The sequence below is a fragment of the Lates calcarifer genome, linkage group LG10 (genome assembly GCF_001640805.2).
Source record: "Lates calcarifer isolate ASB-BC8 linkage group LG10, TLL_Latcal_v3, whole genome shotgun sequence".
NCBI lineage: Eukaryota > Metazoa > Chordata > Actinopteri > Centropomidae > Lates > Lates calcarifer.
In genome coordinates this window covers 10831628-10847508 of record NC_066842.1, presented here as the reverse complement: position 1 = coordinate 10847508, position 15881 = coordinate 10831628, and the positions used below count along the sequence as shown (strand labels likewise).

Below are 15881 nucleotides of genomic sequence, written 5' to 3'. Positions count from 1 at the left end.
CATTTGCTCAAAGCATCGTGCAGTGATTTCCATTCGATTATATTTTGTTTTGCACTGCGCTCCGTGCTATTTGTTCACTATTGAGAATCTTTTGCCATTTGTTAGGAGAATTCTCTGCAGACTAATTTGACCACAGTCTATTCCCAGATTTTCCCCCTCCTGTGCTCCCAGCATCATTGTGCCTGTCACTGATGCATCTGTCTCCACTGGTATCTATAAATACCCCCTTCTCTCCCCTTCAAAAACCTGATTCCCATTGATTTAGTGACCTATATACACATCACCACCATCCCCTCCCTTCCTCGGGCTCTCTGCTCCTTCCATCGATGGTCCTTTACTGTCTCCACCTCCTGATTTCCCCTCCGTCAGTCTCTCCCTTTAAGCTCAACTTAGACTACCTTTCTCCTCCACCTTCTCCCCTCCTCTTGCAAGAAAGCATCAAATGCTAATAATAGTTCACGGTGGAAGCTTAAGTCATGACACACAAGAGGGATTTGAACGAGCATACAGCAATGAGCACCAGCCACTGGTGCTCATTGCTGTATGCTCGTTCAAAGTCTTGTCATTGTAGTAAACTGAGCCTTTGCCTTTGGCTAATCTCTTGTGTGTGTAAACACTGGAGTAGATACTCTGATGAAAGGAGTCTCTCAAAGAGGCACAAAATTCAATATGAAATCTGACTCTGTCTGAAATAAGACCTGGATACAATATACATATAGAAAGACAGCAGTCCCTATATGTGTGTGTGTGTGTGTGTGTGTGTGTGTGTAGGGTTATATGAAGGTGCAATGATGTAATTATGCTGCAGGGTGCTGCAAAATAGCACCCTGGAAACTAATGCTATAAACAGTTATGTAGAATACATAGCAAACAGCAGGGGATTAATAATGAATAAACCCCTGTCACAGCATCGGTTCTGCTGGAATGTGCAGGAATGATGTGGGATTTTTAAACGACAAACATGAGGTGAAATCCTCAGGAGGACACATTTCCACACTCTTATTGTTCAACTTCGAAGCATGTAGAAACACATTATTTATCAAGTGAAAACAACAGAGATCACAGGCATAAAAGGCATATCTGTGTGTAAGGAATATCATGGCTGCTAGCATGACTGAGAATAAGATAGCTAGACAGAGAGCGAGATCGGAGCATGTGATTTACGACCACACCACCCGAGTTTAGCCTACACCTGTAGTGTATAGAACTGTTGACTCTTCCCACTCCCACCGTGCGAGGACGACAGCTCTACTGCGACCCCACACTGACACCTGGTGGCTCAGCAAGGCAGCAAATCATCACATCAGCAACAGCCTCAGCTGTTCCCATGTGTGCCCCGAGGAGCCACAATGTCACCCTCGCGCTCCTCAAAACACTGCCCTGTTGTTTGGTTTTCACAGCACTATTACACACAAAAATACCTGTGTCAGTTCTTTTGAATTTTGTCGCAGGACCACTGGACCTTGAAAGCAGATGCAGTGATGAGTGTTTAAAAAAATAAAAAAAGTGGACCCCTCAGCACAGACAAAAACATGAGGCAATTTCAGGACAGTCAGTTTATTGAACAGCAAATTGTGACAGGGAACACAATATTTTATTAGTTTTTTTTCCATTGCATTGTAAACAATGTCTAGGACAACTGTGTCATTCACCACACATATTCATAACACCCTCTATGTCATAGAGAGACACTTTGTAGATGGACAGTGGGGTGGTGGAGAGGGTCCTTGTTTTTAAAGTGCTATAATGCACAATTCCTCTTGGAGGAAGAGAACAGAGGCCATGAAGAGAGCTCAGACCCCGAAAGGCCTCCAAGGTCCCCGTTGCATTATTCATATATTGTGTGATGTTGTGATTGACAGGTTGTGTTCAGTGTTTGTTTGGTTTTTTTTCTGTGTTTATTTTTTTCTTGTGTCTCTTTGTGTGTGGCTTCTACTTATTGCATATTAGTGAGCTGGTTCATGAATTTTTCAGTGAATGTGTAAAGCACAAATCTTTAGATTAAAATGTAATAAACTCTTCACTATAATTATAATACATCTCATAATATCTAAGTTACATTCTTATATTTGATTCATTTAGAATATGTAGGCGATATACATTTTGTCACTAACTGCTGATGGGTAACATAGTGGACACCATCACATGGGTCTCTTATAATGACCTGTTGTCTCAGCCCTATGGATCAAGTTTTACAGACATAGATAAACTTTCTCACATGACTAAAAAGTTAATATCAATCAACATCTCCACCAAAATAAATCAGACTTTGATCTTATGTCCGCAAAAGCAGCACATAGTTTTCCAAGGACTTTGTCTGAGTATTCAAGGTGGGCCATGTGGTCTCTTGTGCCTAATAATCCTTTGTGCTTTCTTTGATTGTATACACTCTAAGTCATACATTTGGTGTTCAGAGCTCCTCTGTGTTAACCTGCACCCCGGCTGTAGATGCTTGGGGGGTAGTGGATGGCAGAGGAGTTGTGACAGATAGAGGGAAAGAGGGGGGAGAGAGCATGGGTCTGACAATCAAAGAGAAAAATACCGCAGTGTCACACTAAGAGCTACACATCAACTACAGCACTACACAGTCAGACACACACACACACACACATACATAACCAAATGCACAAGGTCAGAGAAAATTCACAGCTGAGTAAAACAAAATGACTTGCACAACATTTTTTCAAGATTCAACCAAATGCAGATCAAAAAAAATCTAGGAGGGTTGTTGGGGGGGGGGGGGGTTCCAAAAATCATAACAATAATCTCAACAACACAAAAATAGGCATTATGATCACAATAACAGCATATATGAGATGAACTGGCAATCGGAATGTCGAAAAGACTACAATGGTAATTCACACAAAACACAAGCTCACACGCAGCTCTTTTTGCCGTTTTCTGCTGTGGCTCTGCTCGTCATCTGTCAACATGGCTGGAGGTGCCAGGCGATGTCTAGAAGTTCTGCTGTCTCTCCCTGACCTATGGCTTTCAGTTAAGACATTGATAACGCTGAGATTCGCTAGCATGTAATTCAGTCGGCGCAGCCTCGGTCGTTAGTGCCGGCACTGTCATATTGCAGCTACGTCATGAAAGAAGCACCATTCAGAGAGACAGATGTTAGACTTAGAGTCTAATGTCAGCAGGTCCCTATTGGCCATGTCCAGAGTGTATTTCATTTCCAGAACTGCTTAAGTAGTGCCATAGGTCATTCACTTAAAACTAACTACATTTCATCATCATTATATGATGCTTCATTTGGTCCTTGTTAATAAAACAGTAGGAAACAGGACAATAAGCTGGACCACAGACTTAACCAATAGCTCGGGAGAAAGGGCACCTCCAAAACACCATCCTAAATCTACACTAGTGTTCCCCTTTGCATACAGTAAAAAAACCCTCATCAATATGCTGCATTCAGGTTCAAATGATGCTTGCTGCATTAAAACATGTTCGTTCATTTGATATGTCCACATCATCATAACATAAAATCACCACAATATGGATTGAGGGGGGAGTTGGAGAGGTAGGTGTGCAAATAAGCCATCATGTACAAAACAAACAATAAATCCTAAAACATAAAGTTCATATCATCTGCATATGTACAATATAGTTAAGGTGGACACTTTGACACAGAAAAAACAACACATACAAATATATAGTGCTATACCGCCTATAGAAAGGAATATTGATAAATAGATCTCACTCCCACAAATGATAATACACTGAAAAGTTGCATCGCGAATCTACAGTGCAACAGTACAACTGACGAGCTGCTTGAACAGTGGGAGCGAGGAAGGAATGTGATTGGATAATACACATCAAAGTCACCTTGATCTCCAGTGAGATAAACCAATGGCAGGGCTTCAGTGTTGTGATGCATAAACGGGACAGGACAGTGCTGCTTTCTCCAGCAGCTTAAAGCAAACAAAACCTCTAAAGCAAACGAGCAGAGATGTTTGGTACAAACCACAGAACACTGAAAACACATTGGTTTGAGTTTTCCAATAAAGAAAAGTTTTTCATTAGCTCTTTGGGTCCTGCCACTGAATTCAAGTTCGGAGAAAAGAATTTGAATTGAGTGTTAACTCATCTGTAAACAATAATAATTATGTCTTGATCTAAGTGGACATGAACTACTTCAGCTAAAGTCTTACTGGCTCCACAATGGATGACTGTGCTCTTGAGGCCTCAGCAGGTGATGTCTGACCATTTATCAGCATAATTACTGAACATTTACTAATAATCTTCTGTTCTATTAAAATTACTTTCAACCCATTTAGTGCTCACCGCTAATGCTTTCATCCGAATTCACAATGAATCACAAGGAGGAAAACTGCCGCTGCACTGCTCTCTGTGGCCTGAAATTTTAAAGCACAATGCGCTTTTGGCCACAGTCCAATCAGTGATGTCACAGCAGGAGTTTTGCCTTTGAGGGATGATGAAAATCACCTGCTGTGACATCACTGATTGGGGTGTGGCTTCAAGTACAACATGTTTGACAGTTTCGACCCTCAGAAAAAAAGTACAGAAGATTTGTGGGTTTTTTTGTGCCTCTGTGTCGAGGTTAAACAATGCGCACATGCAGATCGGTAGTGCATAATGCCCAAATGTTGTGCAGTGGCTCTTCACTGTCTAGTGTGTGACCAGGATACAGAGCTATCTTTCACAGAGGCAAAACAGTCAAACCATTGTGGCAGCCCTAAATATCAGATGGAACCTGATCTACTTAAAAAGCCAAGGCAATCAAAGTCTGCTTGGAGCTGAATGGCTGAGTTCATTACAACCACTTACAGGAAGGGATGTGGCTTCTCAGGAAAGATCATAGGGAGTGTGTTGTTATCGCATCAACACATTCCCTTGGTCTTTGCCTGAAACAGAGGCATAGATTTAGTTGTACTTCTAAGTATACTATCTTCTTTTAAGACATAAGGTCTGGGGAAAATCTTAAATAGCATTTTAGTAAATATTCTACCAGAGCTAATGGTCTCAAATATAAGTATGGCGTGTGCATTTAATTTAGCTAGTTAGGGCTTATAATTCTTTGTTATTTAGAGGCTAATGCTGTTTGGAAAAAAGGTACTGTAGGGCTTGCAAAATTGCAGCAACCAAGGGCAGTACATCTACTTTGAAAATTTAACAATCATATTCAAAAATGTAATGAAATGTTGGAATGATAAAGCAATATTCCTTTAAAACTGATATTTGTGGCTTCATTTCCAGAGAGCTAGCTGAGCCTGCCAACTGGAATTTTGTGTGCCACCATAGGCAGCTTGGCAAACAAAGGCTCCCTCCTAAACTATTTCAACATTCAACACAACAAATTTGAAAACAAAATGAACTGATTGGTCATGTTCTGACCCATCAAACAATGAGATGAATCCTCACGCAGTTGGTGTGATGCATTATGGGAGGGAAAGGCAGAAAGGAGGCGCTTCTTAGTTGTCTTTTTTAGGCAAGAAGCTGAGGATAAATTCACCCACACCCAGGAAGTACACCACCTGGGCGATGCCAAACAGAGGTGCAATGACCAAGGCTCGACAGTAGGCTCCCTTCAGGAAGGCGGATGGACCCTCGTTACGCATGATTTTCCTAGAGAGAAAATTAAAGCTCATTATATAATCTGAAACATACAGCCAGCAGGAGTTATGTGTCAGTAGATATGGTGGTGCACACACAGGATGTAGCAGTACAGACATAATGAGGTCACCTGATACAGTCAGTCACTCCACTGTACGTGTCTTCTGTGCTCCCTCTGTTCAGGGACTGCAGTCTAGTCTTTATCACTGCAACACACAGCGCTCAGGTCAATATATAACATCAAGTATCAGTGCGTGCATTGCTGTAACAATGTTCCTGGTCTCAGTGCTCACCGTCAACAGGGTTGACAGCAACAGCCGCTGTGCTCCCCGCAAGACAGCCTGATAAAAACGACACATAGAAAGGAGCAGGACCATCTATACCTCTTTTCCCCAGGTTATTCAGATTGGCAAAAAGTGGGAAATAGATGATGGAGAAAGGAACATCCCTGTAAAAAGAGAAAAATAAGAAAGATGATCACAGTGAGCCTTAAGACATCATTACATTTGGTTGCTAAAACTACTCCTGAATTGCTGAATCTGTTTTACCTGAGCAATGTGGCACCAAGGCCTTTATACAGCCCAGCAATGCCCTTTTCCCTCAATAAGTCTCTCGTGAGCTGCATGGCTGTTGGGGACTTGGTCTCCACAGTACCTGCTGCCACCGTCTCTGGCATCAGCTTCTTCTGAGCCGCTGTGGCACGTAAGACACACAACATTAAAAACAGCAAACTCACAATTTAAAGCTACTTGAAAGCAATGGCAATGATTACAGGATGATAATAGCAGGTATGTGGGCAGACATTTTGAATTTTTAACATAAGAAGAAGCTGGAATAAAGCAGTTGTAATCTCTAACATGGCCACATGAGGCCACTGTTCTTCCAGTTTACCACCATGCACTTCATTCTTTCCTAAACCACCATCTGGATTTAATTTCCTCTTACCAAGTCGTCCAGCATCTTGGAGCTGGATTTTCAACATCTCCATAGGAGTTGTGACAATAACCTGCAACAAAACAAAACAAAGGTACAGTATCATTATATGCAGACTGTAAACATGATTTTTTTTCCTAAATGTGAATGCAAGTAATTTGAAAGTTAGGGTTAAGGGTTGATTAGTACTGAGTGTGTCGGACAAAACATGTGCAGTGTCCACTGTAAATCTACCGGCATTCATTAGCTAAATGCCAACTCTCGTTTTTTCCTCTGTAATCCACATAGTAGTAACTAGTTAACTGGATTAAGAGTGAGATGGCCATGTTCTCAGCTGCAATCTTAATCCAAGGTCTGCTACACTTAATCTAATCACGTTCCTCTGGCTTGAAGCCTTTGCCCTCATTCACAACAGACATTTCCCTCTGACTCACTCACTCAGTGCACATGGCCAAGCACTCTCACAACGTCTTATCTGATCACTCACATCTAGCTGCCAGTGCGTTGACCGCTAACAGGACAGCTTTACAGTAATTAGAAATCATTCATGAAAATGGAACATTACAGGTCACATTCAGATCACAGATAACAGGGGAAAATCCACAGAGACAAACTGCAAGCATGTTTCTGCAACTACCAATTCTCATTTAAATGTAGTCATGTTTAATTGCCGGAGGCAGAGACAAATGAGGCAGCGGCTGAGGCCCAGTGGTTTGTACGTGAGCTGACACTGGCAGTGCAAAAGGCACGAGCTCCAGATGGAGGACAGGAGGACGCAATTAAAGCGGCATCTCACTCACTCACCTGGCATGTACCTGCCCCACACCCAGCCAGCATCTCTTTGAACAGAGTGAGTTTTCTGCAAAAAAAGAAAAGAAGAAGATAAAAAAGCACGATCAGACTAAAGTGTGCACTCGGCTGACAGTGTGAGAGCCAGACAACTTTATTTCCACAGTCCTGGAAGAAAGGAGTTGTCACCACCTATGCTAGTGATGCTAATCTTTGTCTTCCATATCAACATGTCAGGCACAAGGGCAGATTAATAATTCACAAGGTGAACGGCTGGGCCAGATGAGTCAATCATTCATCAGCCTGCATGTTTGTCACCATAGAGATGGAGATAGATGCCCCAGAAACCTTCAGGTTTATCTTTGCAGACAGCACTCACGGGGGGACAATGCGTGCTTGGTTTCAGCAACACCAGACGTCGGTCGCTAATGTTTTGACATGTGATATCATTATGTGCTAATTTTACCCTGTAACGTGATTTCAGATATGGCCTCCACTGTCACACATACGACAAGTAATTCTGTATTTTTAAACCAGGCAGTTAACAAACCACTGTGAAAATGCTGGGTGCCGTGGAGGAGATGACAGAATGGTGGAGGATTAACTGGAGCCTTGGTGAGAATACAGACAGCTAATGTGTCAGGTTACATGTTAGTAAACACGCCAGTTAATCACAGTGTGAATGAGGGGAGTGGGTGTGCGTCAATCAGCCTGTCAGCACTTTCATGGCTCACCCATCCTTGGAGAGGTGATGCCTGAAGAAGTCGTTGGCAGCCAATTTGATGGCTTTCTCTGGTGTGACTAGTGTCAAGTTCACCGCTGCTCCTAAGAGGATGAAAAGGACAGAGACCAAGAAAGAGAGAGAGGCATAAAGAAAAGAAAAAAATGGAGGAGAGCGAGACAGTGAGACCGTCCATGGTGGAAGTTTTTTTGTCAGATAATTGCCTGTCAGACATAGATGCCTCTATTTGAAGTCTGTAGCTGAAAGTAAGAATCTTATGCTACCGAACACGTCAGTGAGCTCACACATTAATCAAAAGAGTTAAAAACTTACCTCGGTACATCCCAAAATACCCCTCTGACCGGATGGTCTTAATAAGGCAATCTGACCTGAAACATAAATACAACAGTTGGTTTATTAGTCAAACAAGCTGCCTACAGGAGGTACAAAAGAATCTGATAAATTTGGTGGTACTTCTAATTAATTCTAAGCCCAGCAGTGAGGTTTCAGTGAGTTAGAGACTGTTCATGTGTAAAAGTAACACACAGAAAATTCATACATGCTGGTGTAAAGGCGAGCTCCATTTTGCTGGTTTTGCAAGCGAGTCTTGGCCAGGTCAATGGGAAACACACAGGTCACTCCAATTAGGCCAGCGATCCCCCCATTGATTAATTTGGCAGGCAAACTGGACGAAAGTGACGAGCGTAGAAAGAGACAAAAATATGAAACGTGAGAGGTCAGTAGTTGAAAACGAGGCCACAGTGCTGCTTATTCATTCATTCAACCTTACCTGATCTGCTTGTCAGCCATTTATCTGAAGCCCCAGTTGGTCAAAGTGCCAATCTGTCTGCTAGCTAGTCACTCAGTGGCCGTTCTTGTGTTTTGTTGTTTGTTGCAGTAGTGTGTTGCTGTCCAAGTGTGTGTTTGTAGTCGGATTATACTTGGTCCACTTATCTCCTTACAGCTGTTGATAGTTAACGTCAGGGGATATCTGTAAAGAAATAACAAAGGCCATGTAAATAAGCTGTTAACAGAAACCTTGTGATAAAATAGAGGATAAGTGCATTTCAGAGGTTAGAATGAAAATGTTGTTTTCACAAACATTACAACATAGACATGTTTTTAGTAACAGTAGCTAGTACACCACCTGAAATACACTGCAAAAACTACTAATGATTTTCATAATCTATTATTTTCTCTGTTAATAGTTTGGAAATGTTAACCCCTTGATGCCTGAATGTATTTACAATTGTATAAAAAAATTAATTATTTGTGTTTTTGCTTTCAAGCTGACGCTATCTCGGCTGCAGTCTGAATGCAAACGGTATGATGCAAATTCGCGACAATCGGCGTTAAGGGGTTAACAGAGAAAAATGTCTATCAGAGTTGACTAAATTGCTTGTCTTGCTCATATTCAGTGTCCAAAAGTGACTTTTAATAAATGCATTCAAAGCTAAAAGGAACAAGAGTGAGAGGTCATAAAAAACTGGAAGTGCAACTTTCCATAATAAACAGGTAAAAGTATGTTCAAGTGCTGCATCATAAGTGCTTTTTTGTGAGATGTTAGTGCATGGTGTCGAGGTGCAGTCTGAAAAATGTTGGGACTCTTACTTAAGTGGTGATTTCTCTCCACCACTGTGGAACCCACAAATCACCAAGACAATACCTCAGCATTGACAGAAACAGAGAGTTTGTCCAGTGAATGAATCTGAACACGTCGGCAAGTGTGTGAGGGGAAAGTTAAAAGTTGAAGTTTTACAAAATGATTATGTAAATCTGCCCAGTGATGGTTGGGGGCTGTATGACAGTAAGAACCTTTGACTTTACTCCCAGGTGTGCTGTGGACCAAAGCAAATACAGCCCTCAGTTACAGGTGAGACAAAAGGTCTGGCATGACTGAAATCCTTCATCAAATAAAAACAAATGCTCTGTGCTACACAGCCAACAGAAGCTGAGCCAAGCTGAAACCAGTAACTCATGATACACCTCAGATGAAAGCAAGAACACTGTTAACAGGTCTATTTAAAAGCCAACTCAATATCAAGTCCAGGAATCCTGATCAGACATTGATTCAAAGTGTGCTGTGGCCTACACCAAATACAGGCCTCGATTACAAGTAGCATTGCACGTCAGCTTTGTCCAAACACCACTCCAAAACCCAAGGACATTCAGTTCATGACCACTTAAAACAACGCAGCAAAACCTCACAATCTGAGACGCTGAACACTCTGTATGTCCCTTATTAATCCTAAATAGGAACAATGGCACAAGATACTTTCCCATAGTAAATCACCTCAAAATAGAGCTTAAGTCATCACTGTGGAGGGATTACTTTCTGTTGAAAAAATCTATCACCACTGGAACATCTGTGTGTCACGCGTGTCCTTGAACATTCATGTTTTATGCATGAGTCTTTCAGAGTGAAACTGGAGTTATACAGGGGGAAAGTCTTTCCTGTGGGCTAACATGATAATTCAGAGCAAACAGATGATGTGGCTAAGATGCTCCCTATTTTTGGTACAGTACAGAATGCCCTCAGTGTGAAAAGATGCTTCCCATTTCCCCTTTTCATTCTCTCCACCCCCTCCATCCACCAATCACAACCTGCCTCTGCCGTGTGCAACCCGCCTCCTCATCCTCCTCACTGGCCCTCCCCCCATCCTTTCCCTCAGTCACGACTCTCAAACACAGCTTTTCCCGACTCAGATCTTTGCTGACTTGTGGGTTTTCTTTGTGGTGTGTGTGTGTGCATACACTCATGTGACACCAATATCACTCATTTCTCAGGATGGGTTTCAGAGAGGCTGCACGGCGTGGGTGGATGTTTAGGTTTCCGATAATGGTATCTCGGCATGAATGCAGCTGTGGTCTGGCGTGTTTAGTTTGGATGGGGACTTGAGGCCCTCGCTGGCTGCTCCAGAGGTGGAGGAGGGAGGAGGAGGAGGAGGGGTGGAGGGGTTCAGAGCGGGTCAGCGAGCTGCCTCTCTGGTCTCTGCTGGCTGGGTATTCTCCTCTCAGCTCTTCACATTTCACAGCTCACCTTCATTGCTCATCTCCCTCTGACTGTTCGTCACCTCCACTGTTTTCTCACCCAGCAGTGATACTGAGCCCACTTTTTCACTCTGCCACATGCTTCTTTTGTTTCCCTACTTCCTGTCACTGACTTCCCCTTAAATATGCACATAGCACGTCATTAACTTCACAGTCAGCACTCTGGTTTCTCTTCAGACCACCATTTACAAAAGACTATATGTTGTGTTAGTGATAGGACTGCAGACTGACATGAGTCACCCATCAAACTGACATCCCCCTCTTTCTTTACCATGCCCGCAGCTTTCCTCGTCCACTTCGGTTCATCTGCACCACACAACTGTGTCTACACCAGGACACTTACTTGACCCTCAGTCATAGCCTGGCTGTAGTGTCTTGTCAGGACAATTGGAGTCTGTATAGAAACAAGTACCCCCAGTGTGCAGTGTCCGCAGCACAGTGGCATCACTCATCAACCAAATCTCCAAGGAATTCCTTTTATTTTCACATCATGAGAAAAAAAACAAACTGTCAGGAAACTGCAGGGGAACTAGTTATTCTTCTCTCCAGACCCAACGTGACCACGCCAATATATCACTTTCAAGTCATTTTCAGTGCAAAGTCATTTTCTGATTCATTCAGCTACTAAAAGAGGAGAATTACGCCTCAGCAGACACAATAAACCAGCCAAAACAGTAGATTAAAAGTGACTGAAAAAATTCTTTATCAAACTAGCCAACCACAAGTAACTAAACATCTCTCTCACACACACAGAGGTCATATTTTGAGTTTGTACCTCTAAAGCAGATAAGAACTGATGAGTAAACAATAGACAAGGCGATTGTGCAACTTGCCTACCATGCAGAACCTTGAACCTAAGACTTAAATCAGCCATTGGACTCACCTGATTAAAGAGCTAGTAGAGAGTCCGGACACCGACAGACAGATAACAGCTCTCTGTTTTGACCCTTGCTCATCATTTCTACTTGAACAATGAGGCAATAAACACTGATTTACTGAGAAGGGTATATACGCAAGAACCTTGGCAGTGAAACAACATGCAGCGCTACAAATTCCTAAAAAAAAAAAAAAGTAATTTAATTGAAGATTTTTAAATCAAGGAGTACAATGTCTGCAGTTAAATACCTAATGGCACTGTAAGCAATTATCTACTGTAGTTGTCCATGTAATTCCACAAAGGTGGGGCAGAGGGTGTGACAGCATGAAGATTTACATGACTGACACCACATCTAATATGCAGTAATGTGATGTAATAATGTGATAATATATCAAACACAGGGACAATAATCATAAATATAAAACTATTCCTCCTGTGTTTCAATGTTCCTGAACGAAAAATCAATTAATTATTATGTAACGGAGGTGAGTAAGAAAAATAAAATGTTCACAACACTTGGTCTCAACTGTTTTTGGAATATGCTTTAACACAGTTTTATAATATACGCTGTGCATTTGTGGACAATTTAAATATAAGATATTAAGACGATAACTACAAAGGTTTTATCCCCATTTTCTAATTCATTTAAATGTTGAAAAATCTTTGGAGAGTTTTATGTCTAGCATGTTTAAACTTGGTTAAGTCTTGTAACTGTCAGATCCATGTATGCATTAAGTACACACAAGATTTTCTTTACAATAATACAAAACAGTATGTATAATGGATGTGCATTGCAGAAACTGACAATACTGGTTTAGTGCTATATGTGACAAAAGAAAAATGTGTGTGAAAAGTATACATGCAGTTTGTTGCTTCAACTAATCTGCTCTAAGGCATGTCTTAATCACTAAAAGATAAATTTAACCCTATAGATACTAAAAATCTGGAGACAAATCCACCCCAGTTTGTTTACAATGCAAAATTCAATGCAAATTATTCTCCTATAATTCAAATCAGCCACAGAAAATTGTACCTTACCCATCTTAGCTCCTTGGCTGCCTCTGTGTCATCGAGTGCCAAGCAGAGTAAAGGTCTTGCTGACTAAATGACAATGAGTTTGGTGACTGATAGGGAGGACATGGTTGGCTTGAGTGTCAAAGCACTGTGGCAGTCAGCACCCAACTCACGTGACTGTGGCTGGTCAAAATAGACATTTAAGAAATGAAAATCACATGGGCCCTTCCCCATTAGCTCAGAGATGAGGCTGCTGTCACCAGTCCATCTGTCTCACATGTCCTGGTTTGATTAACAAGCCGTGTGGACTGATCAGCAGAGGATCTGAACTGTGGTCTGTTTCAGACACAAGCGTGTTCCTGCAATCCTCTATCAGATGCCGAGTACTTCTCTGGGCTGCTGGAGCACAGAGGCCAGATCTACTATAAAACTCAGTCTGTTACTTCCCTTCTGTAGTCATTATTTTTCCAGTTAAGTATTAATTTATGGGTGTGATTATACTGTCAGGCTTCTATGAGCTAATGTTATATGACTTATTTTCAGCTTGATATTGTCCTTGTGTATATTTGTTGCATCAATTATTTCTAAAAGGATTGGGTTTTAAATAGTCTTCTGCTCTGGCAGCTGGATATCTAGTGTTCTTCACAATAAACCTGACAGCTGCTGTGGTGCTGTCATCATGCTTTTTTAATAATGATGCTTTATAAGATGTGATCTATTTTTGGATGTCTACAGCACTGTGGAAACAAAGGATGAAATTTGTGGTGTCACAGATAAATCTGATTACTATCCCCTCTTCCCTACAGCATCAGGATTATAAACCTAATACCTACTTATGAAAGCTCTCCCGCAATCTCCATTTACAACCAGTGGGGTGAGAGTTATGATCTGGAGCAATGCATTTCCTCTACAGGCGCTCTACTCTGAGCTTGTATTGCAGCCATTAAACCTGCACAATAATGCGTTGTTATAATCACTAGCTGTAGATCAGAAATAACAAGCTCGGTCTAACTTTCAGGCAGAAAAACAGCCCCTTCTGTGCAGAGAAGTGGTGCAGAGTTTAGTCCCTCCTCTGACACAACAGGTATCCCTGGTGGCCCACTTTCTAAAGTCACCTGGGGCTTTTCTCTTGTACTCCCTGTTTTTGCCCCATCTCAGCTTTCCTGCAGCCTTGATGGAGACAAAATAATACCACTGTGAGCAAACTCTCCCTAGAAAGAAAGCCAAATGCAGCATTAAGGCATTTGGTTACAGTTTTCAGATTACAGAAAGGGCTTGAATGTCCTTAACGTCGTGTAATTCTCACGCATAAAGCACAGCATCTACCCACACATGGCATTTCCATTCAGTGCACATATACCAGTGACATTTACCAGTCCTTGCCTCTGGGACTTTAGCTATGTGCATGTAGTCCTGCATGCAGATTAAATAAAGATTTAACACGAGGTTGTTTTTGTTTACTTCTCAATGAAAGTAAAGAAGTGTTTTCAGTGTTACATCTAAAAAAGTACAACATTTCAACTGGAAAGCACCGGATGAGTCACCTTACACCCAAGAATGGCTCACCTCATCAATTATTTCAAGGCTGCAGGAAGGCTTTATTACCCTGCTTGGCCTCAACATAACTTATGCACAACAGTCTATACACTGTATAGACACAACTGTGAAAAAAATTGCTTCTTTTAAAAGCATGCATTGCTTGTCCGCCTGACATCTTGCTCAGCCATTAAATATTACCGTATGTGTGCTTTGGAGAGGTCTGAGGCCTCAGTAAGGATAAGGGAGTAAATATGAAAGTTGGGTAAATTGTAAATGGCCCCCTGCAGGCCTCACATTGAGCAATAATAAATCACTATTTTATTAAAATACTCCATTTTGCAATAGTTTGATTCCCTAGAACCAGCAGTATGTTAATGTTTAGCTACAGTCTGCCTGTCAGATGTGAGTAGCTTCACTTTGCTCTACCAATGGGAAAGGAGGTGGGTACAGTTTTAAGTGGGTTTACCCTCCACTACCAAGATCTCAGCCCACATGATGATAATTACACCTCTCAGCGCTGAGCGGAAGCCGGCAGAAGGTCTAGGCGAAATACGGTAACCGACCCGGTTAGTCTGTGTTAACATTCAGAATAAAGCAACGGTAAAATGTAGATACAAACAGCCAAACTTGACATAACACGTCTGTCTCTGGGATAATAAAGAATAACCGTTACACCTGTGTCTAACAGTTCGTCGGTCTAACGGAGATAAAATAGCACGAGTATAATGGTTATTCATACGTGATTTTTAACGTTGACGCCGACAGCCGTTGTAGCTTACGTTCTAACAGCAAAAGGCCCTAACCGTTACATCTTTAAACCCCCCATATGATTTTCCAACATAACGGAAAATGAGCTGCTGCCTCTCACAACGAAGCGACAACATCCCGTTCAATCACATTCCAGTCTCCATCTTTTTATACAAGCTTATCTCCATTATCCCCCCTCAGTATTGTAAATTTAGCTAAATATTTCGCCTTCGCGTTATTCACAGATAAGATTTTAACGGCTTCGGAACATATAGGCACAAATTTTCTGATTCAGACAGCCGCCATATGTACGACAAGACTTATACTTCATCCCGTTATGTACATACCACATAGAGGCGTCTCCGTTATCTGTCCTGGTGGTGGTGTAGTGTGTGAAATCAAAGCCTTTACTCTCTGGATCTTTGGCTGACAGACCGACAGCAGCTAACCTACCTACCGGTGTTACTAGCATTTGAGTCCAGTGGAGGGAGGTGGGAGTGAGTGCAGGCGAGCAGGGAGGGAGGGAGGGAGGGGAGCAGGCTAGGCTGTCGATGGAGTAGAATAAAAAAAAGGGGGAAAGGGATTTAAAGAAAGGAGTCCTCTAGTGGCGTGTAGTAGGAGTACAGACAC

At 41.9% G+C, this 15881-nt stretch overlaps 1 protein-coding gene across 2 annotated transcripts; it reads right to left on the bottom strand.

Annotated features, from left to right (window-relative positions):
- Positions 1 to 1541: 1541 nt before the first annotated feature.
- On the bottom strand, positions 1542 to 15830 carry slc25a22a (solute carrier family 25 member 22a). 2 transcript variants are annotated; one of them, XM_018681966.2, is made up of 11 exons: positions 15599 to 15830; positions 8814 to 9014; positions 8583 to 8708; positions 8357 to 8412; positions 8037 to 8127; positions 7318 to 7372; positions 6526 to 6586; positions 6129 to 6273; positions 5874 to 6028; positions 5711 to 5786; positions 1542 to 5592 (listed from the first exon to the last, which is right to left on the bottom strand). In XM_018681966.2, exons 2-11 carry the CDS (start codon positions 8831 to 8833, stop codon positions 5439 to 5441), a joined length of 939 nt encoding a protein of 312 aa, XP_018537482.1. In that variant the 5' UTR covers positions 8834 to 9014; positions 15599 to 15830; the 3' UTR covers positions 1542 to 5438. The 2 variants fall into 2 exon arrangements, with proteins under 2 accessions (XP_018537482.1, XP_018537493.1); XM_018681977.2 differs by lacking the exon at positions 15599 to 15830 and adding an exon at positions 12990 to 13143.
- Between the last annotated feature and the right edge of the window lie 51 nt (positions 15831 to 15881).

Coding starts and splice junctions, on each gene's coding strand:
- slc25a22a (XM_018681966.2), bottom strand. CDS start 8,833: ATGGCTGACAAGCAGATCAG. Junction 8,709..8,813: donor ATGGCTGACAAGCAGATCAG/GTAAGGTTGAAT, acceptor ACTTTCGTCCAG/TTTGCCTGCCAAATTAATCA. Junction 7,373..8,036: donor CATCACCTCTCCAAGGATGG/GTGAGCCATGAA, acceptor CTTTTTTTGCAG/AAAACTCACTCTGTTCAAAG.